The sequence below is a fragment of the Lissotriton vulgaris genome, chromosome 3_1 (assembly GCF_964263255.1).
Source record: "Lissotriton vulgaris chromosome 3_1, aLisVul1.2, whole genome shotgun sequence".
Taxonomy (NCBI): Eukaryota; Metazoa; Chordata; class Amphibia; order Caudata; family Salamandridae; genus Lissotriton; species Lissotriton vulgaris.
Window position 1 is genome coordinate 2,094,818,205 of NC_141689.1, and position 12,872 is coordinate 2,094,831,076.

The 12,872-nt window shown below is 42.0% G+C and overlaps 1 protein-coding gene across 1 annotated transcript in view; it reads right to left on the reverse strand.

The window, feature by feature from the left end:
• PDGFRA (platelet derived growth factor receptor alpha) overlaps positions 1-12,872 on the reverse strand; it is a 79,776-nt gene that overhangs the window by 23,776 nt on the left and 43,128 nt on the right. The window contains exons 7-11 of the mRNA XM_086962641.1: positions 6,473-6,644; positions 5,902-6,091; positions 3,248-3,363; positions 2,408-2,534; positions 2,084-2,277 (exon numbers count right to left, since the gene is read on the reverse strand). Coding sequence (XP_086818767.1) covers positions 2,084-2,277; positions 2,408-2,534; positions 3,248-3,363; positions 5,902-6,091; positions 6,473-6,644 — 799 coding nt within the window. The remainder of the gene's footprint in view (positions 1-2,083; positions 2,278-2,407; positions 2,535-3,247; positions 3,364-5,901; positions 6,092-6,472; positions 6,645-12,872) is intronic.

Below are 12,872 nucleotides of genomic sequence, written 5' to 3' on the forward strand. Positions count from 1 at the left end.
ACATAATTGTAGATGATAGTGTGTGCACACGCACACACACACACACATCAAAGTATTATTGAGCAAACCATGCAACCTATTGAAAAGAAATGTCAGTGGACAGAATTCACCGAAAAACGATTATTAAGAACTATGAAATACTCTTAAAGTCAATTCCAGGAGAATAACACAGCTACAGTATAGAATGAACAGCCTGTGTAGATCCGACAGCTGATGATATGTACTGCATCTTAGATTTTTCAAGCTGACACGCAATTCCTGTAGAAAGCAAATATCCCAGTATAAAAATCGCTTTGTTCCCTCTGCTGCAGATTCAGACTGATGTGCACTGGTACAGGCTGCAAACATATATTGGAGTATTTCTGAGGATTCTCAAAGTTCTCAATAAGGTACTTTTGGGTATTTGTATTTCTTTGTGCCATTTGTGAAATTTTAGAAAGACATTCTCATTCAGTGTAGAGTGCATCTTGAAATTGAGCTCACTGCAGGTCTGTGTTTTAAGTGCACCTGCACTCTGGACAATGTTGAATGAGGTAAAAGATAGGGGTGATATTGACCTCGTATGCATTTATTCTACCTGGGACATTAAATAGTGGCATTGACTCTCAGGAACCATTTAATACTGAGTCTGGTTGCTCCAGAAAGGAAATGTACTTGTTCTGACTTAAGATGACAAAGAGCTGATGAATGTATTTATGTTTATATTTTTGAGTTTTATATAGCGCAAACTAGACTGAAAAAATTGGGTATCAGATTGCTTTACATGAGCACCAGTTTCGTTACAAATGGACACATTCATTTTTGTTAGGCACGGGGAGATTAAGTGATTTGCCCAGAATCACAGGATGTTGAGCATACTTGCCGAGACTCGAACCCGGTTCCCCAGCTTCAAGGTCGACCGCTCTAGCCCTTAGGGGAGAGGATGTAGCCTTATTGCTAGAGCGGTCGACCTCAAAGCTGGGGACCTGGGTTCAGGTCTCGGTAGGATGCTCAACCTCCTGTGATTCTAGGCAAATCACGTAATCTCCCTGTGCCTAACAAAAAATGAATGTGTCCATTTGTAACAAAACTAATGCTCATGTAAAGCGCTCTCATACCCGAATTCTCGGGTCTAGTTTGCACTATATAAAACTAAAAAAAAAAATAAAGGGAAATCCCAAAGCAGGTTTTTCTTTACACTGGCACCCTCGCTATGGGTGTTTCCTCCCATGACAAAGGGGTTATTGAGCACTTTTCAATGCCCCTGACCACCAGGTTGTATGTCTGTCAATCTAAATTTGGTGCGTGGCCCTTACTCTGTCGAGCCATCAGAAGGGTTTGACCGCGGTGGACACGGAGTAGCCTCTGCTATCATCAAACCTATGATCCCCCCGATTCTAAATAGGGCAGTCAAACCACAATGCTGGTGGGGAGGAAACTCTGTTGCAGTTGAAACAGACTTACCTCTCCGGCAACATTTAAATCACCCCCTGTTTTCAGTGTACATGAAATCCTCTTAAAAAGTGAATGCAATGCCAATATTCTCTACTGTACAAAATGCCAGTTCACTTTTCCTTTCAAAATGTTGGCATGCCAATTGAACATTACGGTGAAGTAAAGGGTCTAGTTATTAAATACAAAATGAAAGACAGCTTTGTGAATGTGTTTGTCACACAGTTTGCCATAGAGCCGAAGTCTTCCAGTAAGCCATGGTCAATAATGTTTTAAATCCAGTCAAATAAAAGCGTCCAAAATATGATTCTATGAATCAAAAAAAAATTAAAGTGAGATAATGAGACAGGAACTCTAGACCTGTAGGGTGTTGGAAGAAAAAGGTCTGGGATGGAAGACAAAATATCTAATTTAGAGTCTGGGATATGGGTTACTACGTCACAAACATGTAAACTTTAAATCAGGCCCAAAGTCCCTTGATGTTTGCCATCCATGGCTTTCACTGTGCAGGGCAAGCTTGTATGGAACACTTATGGCACCAAGCACTAGCCAGTGGTCTTAAGGGTCTGCGAATGTAGTGTGCACTGAGGTTCTGAATGGAAGGGTTTGGAAATGAGGGCTTGATGAAATAGCTTTGAGTAGGTATACTTACTTTGCGCCACTAACTTCATTTCTCTGGAGTCAATGCCGAGCTCGTTCCGCGCAACACATCGAACTGCCATGGTCTTTTCCAGCTTCTGAAAGGTCACCTCACTTTCCACAACAGTCTGATCATCCAGATATGTGTTTGTGGTGATGTCGGAGCCATTGGCAGGCAAAAGAGACCAGTCGCTGCCATTATTGCACCTGGGTAAGAACATTTGAATTTTACTATCACAGTCCAAACTTTTGTATTACACAAAATGGGTCACATTGGGATTTTTGTAATTATGTCTCAGAACCCTTTGGAGTATCAAGAATGTGAATTCATTCTTACTTTTTGATATCTTTGCAGATGAACCACTCAACAACAGGTGCTGGGTTCCCTCTGGTCACACATTCCACAGTCTGATCCCCAGAAGAGCCGTGGTGCTCATCCACCAAGTCCAAAACGACAGCCGGGACTGTAAATAACCGAAATGAACTATGATTAAGTCAATCTATTTGCAGAGCAAAGTACAACTCCAATTGGTAAAATGAACACAGCCCAGCAGGGTGTTGGCAAAATACAAGCAGATGTGAATTATTGCTATCCCCACTGCTTCTATAATCTTACATAAATATCTTACAGATAAGAAATAGTTTTATTACTGTGACAGATATTTTCGAGTACTGAAAGAAAGTAACCAGACTGCTTTATATAATATTCCAGCACTGGGTTTTCTTTCAGGTTGGAAACGTCTAAATTTTTTATATTTAATTTAACAAAAAGGGTCTCTACATAGAGGTATTTTTAGCTGGACGTCACCTCAGTTAAAATCTTTTGCAGGTTCACCGACTTGCAATGTGCTAACGTATTCTTAATATTCAAGACAATAACCATCTTCAGTTTGTTTACACGGCTTGATTAGCGCTTTAAAGGAAATTGTAATGCCCAATGTTTTTATGTCATAACTTCAAGGGCGTAAACACAGCATTTATTTTTCTTTGTCTATGCAGTTAGCATCAATTTGTAATTGAAAATTTCACTTTATAGCAGTTTTCTTGTGTGTTGATAATGTTGTTTAACTAGTTATTATTATTACTGAATGCATGCAATATTTGCTGATCTCCTGCTGCAGGCTTGCAAACATAAAAACTGAACGGAAATGACGAAAACAGGTCACTGCGGTCTTACCTTTAATGCGCAAAGAAAATGTGTAATTTTTAATATCATCATCATTTTGAGCTACAATGGTGTAGAGTCCGCTGTCTTCTTCCTTGGCACGAATCAGCTTTAATTTGCTTTGGTAGCTGTAAAGATTGTGCATGTTTTAATTGTTCTAGTAAGCAAATGTAGAAATCATTCATTCAACCATATATACATTATTAAACGCTTTATGTGCAAAATCTCTTTCTTTAAATATTTTGGATATAGCAAAGAGTTTTTCAAAATTACTTTTCCAGCACAAGCATTGTCATCATAAGAAATATTTATGTTAAATCCACATGCATCTTATTAAAATCCATGTGTCAGGAAACAACCTATGCAGACTTGCATCTTCACGTCACACAAACCGGCTCTTTATGAGTGCCTTCATTTTAAAATGAGGGGGGGAGTGCTCATTCAGAGTCGGGATGGACAATAATTTGATGCTGCAATTTTACAACACAATTAAACCACAACTTTTTTTCTGTTCCCCACCTGTTATTTCCCCATGTAAAATCTTGCAGGTGACACCTTTGAGGAGTTTATGAGGAGAAATTCCTCTAGTCTGACCCAAAATGTTGCTTAGAATCTGAAATCGGATGCAAACACCAATATGCAAATTTATGTATTTTATACTGCACTCAAAGTTAGCCTGAAAGTGTGCAGTGAAGAGTTGTTATGGTGACTCATGACCTCAAGAAGTTAGCTGATGAGAGAGCTCAAACCTCTACTAAAATTAGTTCACAATATTAAGATATAAACTTCGCCAATATGACCATTTTCATAGAGTTGCATAATGTCATGGAATTTGCCTAGATCCAAGATCTCCAATTTCAGAGTCAATGAGCAAGAGGGATCATCAAAACGTTAACCGTAAGCCAGAATATGGTATGACAAGTGTATACACGCAAGTACACCAAAAAAAACATCAGGGCATAAAAAGGTTAACAATCGCTCCTCCTTGCATCGGTCAGCATCTCCTCCCAGTTTTTACTTATAAATCCAGCCATACAGTTATGACAAAGTTCATAACTGGATCTCAAACCTATTGTTCTGTACAGAAGAGAGAAAGTTCTTAGCAGTGCCCTTGATGCAACTTGTACTTTCCATTGCACAGATTATCAACAGTGCTGGTTTCATTTATTATTTACTATGTTCAGTGAACTATGGCAAGCGTTGAAGAAAACGTTTCAAGCAGTGCACATTTGGCAGAGAGATCAAGACACACAGCATCATGGAGTGCAACCCATCTGTGGGTTGTAGTCCTAGCTGCAAATGTGGGGGAAACAATTTGATGCCTTGGAAAGGGAATTTCAAAGTCCAAAACAATAACAGACTGCATTCTTAGCAACTACTCCAATGTAGAAAATATGTGAAGGCATTAGCATAAAAACATAGTCATAAATCAGGAGAGAAGGATCAGGACACAAATTATTAGTTGCGGTTGCTACTAACTATTTGCTACTGGATAGATGACCGTACCAGCTAACATCTGCACATCGTAATGTGCACAGGAAAGAGCTACATTTCACATACTTCAACAGATTTACAACGAAAAATCCCTATATTTTTTACTTTTGGCCTATCACTGTAGCTCAGTTTACCTATAAGGTACATTGTGGCTTTTACTGAGATTAAGCAACTTTGACACTCATAGGATATTTTCATTTGATTTTTTTAGGTTTGTTGCTACCTCTGGACTGACGTATATTGCAGTGAATGACAGTCACAGTTGGGTACTGTAGAAACAATTCACATGTGCAAAGGACATTCCATACAGATGGAACGTGGATGCCCAGCATAAAGGATTGGTTAGGGAACTCTTGAATACGGTGTAGCTGGCATAGAAGGTAACCCTTGTGGAGTTGTTCTTATTTTCTACTATGTGATGCCTCTCTACTTATAGTAGTAGACATGTCTTTCTTTTCTCTTAGAGGCTGAGGTGCAGAGAGAGGGTAAGAGCAGAGCGGAAGAGAATGAGTTAATGAGAAAAAAGAGTGATGGACAGAAGAGAATGGTAGAGGGAAAGGGATGGACGGAAAAGGGGAGAAAGAGAGAATATGAGAGAATGCCAGAGAAAGAAAAACAAAGGAGAGAAAGATTCCGAGAAAGAAAGAGGGAGGAAAGAAAGACGGAGGAGAAAGAGGAAGAGAGAGACAGAAAGAGATAGAAAAAGACAGACAGAGAGAGAGAGAGAGAGAGAGAGAGAGAGACAGAGAGAGAGAGAGAGAGAGAGACCAGCCCTGCATTCAGTGACACATTGAAAAGGTACACAATCAGCCACGTGTTATGCTTGTTTGCTTGATGTTTTCATGTTTGCATTGAAAGGTGTGTAGTATTTCAATGCAGTATTTATTTACTCGGTGATGGCGGTTTATTTGTCTAAACTTTAGTGCTGTGCATTTCTGAATTTAAAGCACATTGTACAGTATTTTTAAATATTGGACTAAATTGTTACATTTGTGAGCAACAGTTTAAAGCACATTGTACAGTATTTTTAAATATTGGACTAAATTGTTACATTTGAGAGCAACAGAAAGGTTCAAGTTGTCACATGGAGTTTGTTTCTAGTTAGCATTGATCCTGCTTAGCCATCCCTGAAGTGAGTGAAGTGGCTATGCGTGCACAGAGGGATTGCATACCTGGATTCTTGCGTCTGGGATGTGCTGGTGATGATCTCAGTGAAGTTTTCAATCAAGGTGACATTGTCCTTCATCCATCTGATTTTGGGAGCAGGGTACGCTTGCACATCTACCACAAAGCTTTTTACTTCATGAAGATTTGCAGACTCCTCCAAATCAAACTTGGGCTCCAAGAGAACAAATCCTTTATCTGCAAACCACAAAGGAAGATCAGCATCGTTAGTACAAGTCTTCAAAAACAAATTGTGAACAATGACATAAGCTCAAACAGCCATGAGATTAATTGAAACTGATGTCAATGATCAAAGGTCTTTATAAGAGCCACTGAACTTTGAGGACGTGACTTAATGCAAATGTAATTCATACTTAATTCCAGGACAAGGGGTTAGCGAATAGTGAATGAGAAGAGGGCATACATTTACTGCAAAGGTAAAATTTGAAGAAGTTAAAAACAATGGACGCCCTAGGGCAATAAGAGATGGAGAAAGTCGAAATCAGTGGATTTACAAAGTTTGACAATAGCCAAATGTCAGAAAACTATTTAGAGTGAACTCTTGGAGTGAATATGTACCATGAACTATGATGTCAATTTTCTTCACTTCCTTAGAATCCTGGGTTGCGTGTCGGACCACACACTCGTACTCGCCGCTGTCCTTCACTGTGGCATTGTGTACAGTTAGGGTGCATGTGAGCTTCAGGGATGGCACCTTTGACTCTTCCATCTTGATTTCTGCACTTTCTTTCTGCATTTAAAAAGGAAAAGTACATTAGAACTCTGAAGTTAAAACTCTGAAAGATCGACTTCACGCAGCACCACTTAACACATTCTCTCCACCATTCTTTCAAACGCCCTGTCAGTTATAATAACTCTTTATTGACAAGAAAATCTGTTTCAATGCACATAATCTGCTGATTCAGACATGCTTTGGCCCACTAACGGATCTTTGATGCCAGGATTCAGAAAGCCCTTGAGCACTCACCCATGTCTAATGAGATGTGGCGGTCTCCTTAGCATTGCATGTACTGTATATTGCCCATGTTACCCTAAGTCTGTAGAGTTGTCCTGTATTGTTTAAAATCGACACAATGACACAGGCATCTCATTCTCCTGAAAGACTGTATGATGAATGTATTGATGGGACTCTAGGTGCTATGTAGTTTTCATTCATTAATCCCTCCTCGTTCTTCATTATCTGGCAATGCGGAGATTGGGGATTTAGCCATGATACCATATATACAGATTCAACTATTGAAATATGAGGTGATACTGTGTTCTAAACTTTGCCGATTTTTTTTCTCATGTAACAAGAAGGTGGTGAAATGTGTAAACTTTTAGTGTAATGGGCACTGCAGATGGCATCTTGGATAGGACAGAAATCACAAAGAAGAGAAAGACAACTGCAGTGCATAGAATGGAGAATGCAAGATAAGAAAAAAGAAGAGAGAGTATGGGAGGAAAAGGGGGAAGATATGATGAACAGGACGGAACTAAGAATAAAGAGAAAAAAACACAGGATTGCCTCGTGAGAAAGCTGGGTTGTTGAGTGTATCCCCAAGTCTCCAAACCGAGTTGGAAAACAAACAGTTACTGTTGATTGTCAGGTGGAATCCGACAGGAATCTGGGAGAGAAACGTTCATGGTATCATCATGAAGGAGAAGTATTGACGGAAAATACCTCATCTCCGTCAATGTGTTCTCACTTATTAGAGTTAGTGGAAGGTGCAGTCATGGATGCGGGGACAGTGAATATGTAAGGAATGCCAGTTTCCCCAGGAGGCGGGCTTTGGAATCAAACAGAGGCAATGCAAAATTAGGACTCTGCTTTGGTAACTGTAAACATTGTCCCAGCATGCCGGCATGATGGCACTGCCATTCAACATCTCTAACTAACACCTAATTAAGTAGTCCAATTGAAAGTTAGCACTGCTGAAGGTTTCCGGTGTGCTACTGTTAGCTCGGAAGAGCAATCAATGGGGGGAACAGTAGGTGAATAGCATGGCCCTCCTACAGGCATGCAGGGACCGTTTTAGCAGTCACTAAAACGGGCTTACAAGATCCTATAATATGTCTTTCTTTAGGAAATCGTTGACTTTTTACCATTGGGAGTTCGGGTGGCCTGCCTGGCACTTCTGCTTTTTAGTACAATGTTTGCAGGTGTCCTTTCTAGTTCTATGCACTGCCCGTGTTATGACACATTTAGTAACAACTTGTCAGAGGTTATCATCCCCTATTCTTGGGGGAAACCACCGGAGCCTACTGTGTGAGTTGTTTGGTTGTTTGGCAAGTGCCCCTTGGAGTGTAGTTCTTTGCTCTCGCCCTAGCTCGAAAATATTGGGGCATATTACCAACAACTAGCGATAATTTTTGTCTCTAGCTTGTTTAGAGACAAAAATTATCGCCGCACATCGGCGATTTTTATCGCAGATAAACCTTGCTATTAGCAAGGTTTATTGCAAATGCGATAAAAAACGGCCGCAATGCATGAATATCGCTGAAAAGTCAGCGATATTCATGCATTATCGAGCAAATGCTCTTAGCCATGTTATCCACCTCCCATTGGATAACATGGCTAAGAACTGCTCAGGGCAGGTGTTAGCTTTTGGAGATATTCGCGCTTAGCGCGAATATCTCCAAAAGTTGGTAATAGGAGATGGCGATGTTAGCGACTGTTTCCAATCTCTAACATCTGGCACGCCCACTTTGCATCTCATTAGTGATAAATATCACTGATATGCAAAGCGGGGCCCAAGATGGTCGCTATCTCCTTTTAGCTGTCGGTAACTGGTGTTAGCGACAGCTTGGTAATAGGGAGATAATTTTATCTCCGCTTTCTTGGCTTTTAAAGCCAAAAAAGCGGAGATAAACCCCCTTGATAATATGCCCCATTGTTTTCCTTTTGTGTGTTGCTGCTTTTATGAGTTTCGCTTTGTGAGCCTGACCCCTGACTGGCCTGAAATTGTTGCTGCTGGAAAGCTGGACTTCCAAGACCCATTCCAAAGCTTGGCGCGCCTCTTCAGAAGAACCCCACTTGCTGTAGAGCTGTTTTGGCTCTTGTAGTGCCATTTCCATTTTTCATCTGCTTTGAAGATTTATCCAAGCTGCACCAAAACAGATGTTCTCCAGAGAAAGGTGAATTGATGACATTAGCCTGTCGTTTCAGTTTAAATCCTGAAATCCTGAGGCACGAATTTCTACTCAGTACTGTGCCAGTGCACAATTGCCCCATGATGTGTACACAACATCTCAAGATGCTTTGAAGAATGTATTTGATATAGACTTCCTCTCAGGGGTGATATTTCTGTTTCTCTGTCTATATACCTCTGTTAAATGTTGCATGAACTCCTCAATCTCCTCCCACCATTGGTCCCAATATGTTTGTGAGCCGAAACTAAGCTTAGTATTCCTTCATTGTCTTGCTGCTGTTCTTCCCATGTTCTTGCACCGCCTCCAGCCTTTTGCCACCTGTATCTGGTGGTGGTCCAGTAGATGATATTGCATTAGCCATATTACACGCCGTGGTCACTATTAATGACTCAGCACAAGGTACGTTTTTTCTAATATGTGGGATCTTGAGACTGCCTTGGACGGCCCCTTGAATGTCTCTGTCCTGTTGAATGAATCTGGTTAACATAACGAGAATTTAACTATTTTCTGTGTAGGTAGGAATGTCTCTAACAGAAACAAGAATTACTCTGTTCCTCTTATAACTGGAAAAACATTCTTAAATATTTTGTTAAGAATTTATGAGACAGAGTTTGCTTCTGAGTAGGGCTGAAAATCAAATCAGTGATTAGCTGTCCTTGTCCATACGGGAATCGTTCTCTTGATACCAGGCAGGGGGCACTATGAGGATGACACATAATGGGTGACCGAGACCAGCAAAAGAAAACATTAGAGTAGAGAGAGGCAGGGAGCTGTGTATCTCGTCCCATCTCTTTTGCCACTTTGGCTGTGATGGTGCAATGTCGTCGCTGTAGTTTGAACACGCACTCTCACTCACATACAAATATTTGCCTTGGCAAACCTGCAGTACGGTATAATCACCTTGAGCAAACAGGCGAGAGCCCTGTATTCCCGTGAGCGAGCAGGATGTGCATGTTTGCTGTAGTCTGGATAAACAGCTTCCAGGAACTCGTCCAGAGAACGCACTGCCACGCAGCAGAGGCACACGAGAGGTGTTAGAGCGCCCTCTAGAGCGCATCCAGGGTTTGATTCCACTGAATCAGTTTCACATTCAGCAGGCCTTCAGAAGAACTCCTATGCTATAATTTGTCATTTGAAAGTGTATTTATTATTTTGGGACTTGCATGCCAAAATCCATAACATTAAAATCAATAAAGGAAAGAAGGAAGGATATGAGGGGAAATAAATTCGCCACTCTGTAAACAGGGGGCGTGTATCAAGTTTTAGAAATTATAATGAGAACTCTTCAGCTCCTCCCACATCTGGGAGCCTGGAGCCTCATCGCTGGCTCTGTGGAGGGACCCTGTCAGACCGCTGCAAACACCTCGCTTAGACCAATGGGATGTGGTATGGCAGTATCGTCCCTAAATTAGTTAGCACTGGCTGTAGGGCCACAATAGGTTTCCTGATACTAGAAAACTCCTTGGCAAAACCAAAAGATCTTCCCTATTACAGCTATATATTGGATTTGGCCATGATTTTTTTAGCCATGCTGCACAAAAAGCGCTACGATGTGGCCAGTGCTAATGTGCGTTTTTTATTTTAAAAAACACACAACTAAATGGAGGACTGGGTGGGGGACAAGACAACATAAAAGGAGCGAGAGCAGGTTAGTAGGACTTGGGTGGGGAAAGACATGTGACATACAGACATTGATTGGAAGGCAGGAGTGGCTGTAGAAACACGCAGGTAATGGAGGGTGGGTGGGAAGGGCGGGGAAAAGCCATGACCTCGCGGCTGTTGCTCGCATGCCATTACAACGCAAGCGTTACCACCAGGCGGGCAACTATAGCCAAATTTCGGGGGGGGGGCTAATTCTTCCAACCATAGACAGAGTGGCTGTAAGAAGGGGTGAACACACAACAAAAGACTCATTTACAAGTAAATGGTCTTTTAAAGACCAGTTAAGTACTCGGGTGCGGCTGCAATTACATGCTCGCCAGCCCGCTAACCTGTCTCTGCCCGGGCTGACACACACGACGGGGGTGGGGTGGCTGAACGCCCCGTGAGCACAATGGGTGTTGCGTGCCTGGTTACCACGCATGTAACAACGTGTAGTCTTTACTACGCATTTTTTTACAAGGCATGTGCTTTTACCACGCATGCCTTTACAACTAATTTCGTTGTAAAGGTATGTATGGTAAAAGCACATACTTTGTAAAAAAAAATAGGTAATCCACATTGTTGTGAGGAAACAGAGGCTCTTCTGTTTCCTCACAACAATGAGCACCGCCCCTCAGACGACTACAGGAAACACGAGGAGAGAGAGGAACCATGAGGAGAGAGAGGTAAGGGGAATTGGGCCTGAGGTGGGGGGTTACTATTTAACTCCATGCGCGCTAGCGGAATTCCGCTCCTGTGCTGTAATTTTTAAAATCGCATGTTACGTGACGAGCTGGGCTCGTCATCAGCGTGCGAGGAGGCTACGCCATGACGAGCCCAGCTCGTCATCAGCGTGGAAGGGGTTAAAGGGAAAATGGAGTTGGGGCATGAAGGGGTAATGGTTTAGGGTAGGGAAAGGATTGGGGTCGGGGGTCGCGCAGGGGTAGTGTTTTAGGGTTTACGGTAGGGAGAGAACTGGGGTCGGGGTCGTGCAGGGTAGTGATTTAGGTTAGGGAGAGGACTGGGGTCGGGGAGGGTTGTGCAGGGGTAGTGTTTTAGTGTTTAGGGTTGGGAGAGGACTGGGGGTTGGAGGGTCCTGCAGGGGTAGTGATTTAGAGTGTAGGGTATGGAAAGGATTGGGGGCCAGGGGTCGTGCAGGGGTAGTGTTTTGGGGTTTAAGGTAGGGAGAGGATTTGGGGTCAGGGTCGGGTCGTGCAGAAGTAGTGATTTAGGGTTTATGATAGGAAAAGGATCGGGGTCGTGCAGGAGTAGTGATTTAGGGGTTAGGGTAGGGAAAGGATTACGGGCCGGGGGAGTCGTGCAGACGTAGTAAATTAGGGTTTAGGGTAGGGAAAGGTTTGCGGGTCGGGGGTCATATGCGTGGTAAAAGAATGCGTTGCATGGTAAGCATGGTATTAGTATGCGTAGTAACGTCATACATTTGGCGGGCTGTTAAAGCAAACAGACAATGGAGGGTGTGCGGGCGGGCTGGGGATGAAAACAGTAAGCAAAAATAGCTAGGAAGGTGTGCGAGAAGGAAATGAAAATGCCAACTGGATACGATGAGAAAGAGGAAGACAGTGAGGAAGAAGTAAATGAGGGCAATAGTCTGAAAACATGGCACTCTCACAGAGTGCTTAAACAAAAAGAAAACAAGCACTGGCATAGTCAATAGGTCTAGCTTTTGGGACATTATAACTGTTTAGCCATGTGACCGGGCTGTTTCATTGATGTTTTGAAGAAAAATAAAGAGAATTGTTTTGAAACTTCATACTATGGCTCCCATGTTATTTTGGTCTTGGAGAATAGTATATTGGGATCAACACCATAGAATTATGTGTTCTTTGTGAAAGAAGGAAAAAAAGAGAACAAGCTTAGTAATACAATGGTTGGACTCTTGAGGCACTCCCTTTTGTGTGTTTTTGTCTGTTCAATTGTATTTACGGCTGTTGAGTGGTTTGACTATTAGAGGGCATGTTCCTACAACTATTACCTTACAAGACTAACATTTGTGCTGCACTTCACAGCCATAACTGCTCTTGCTTTAGGACTACTTACACTGGATTGATTATTCAGTCTGATTCAGGAATACATGCTTGCCTTCAAAAACGTTTATGGACACAGCTTTTTAATGCACAGACAGAAAGACAAGTGCCTCAATGAAAGTTAACAGCGCTATAACATT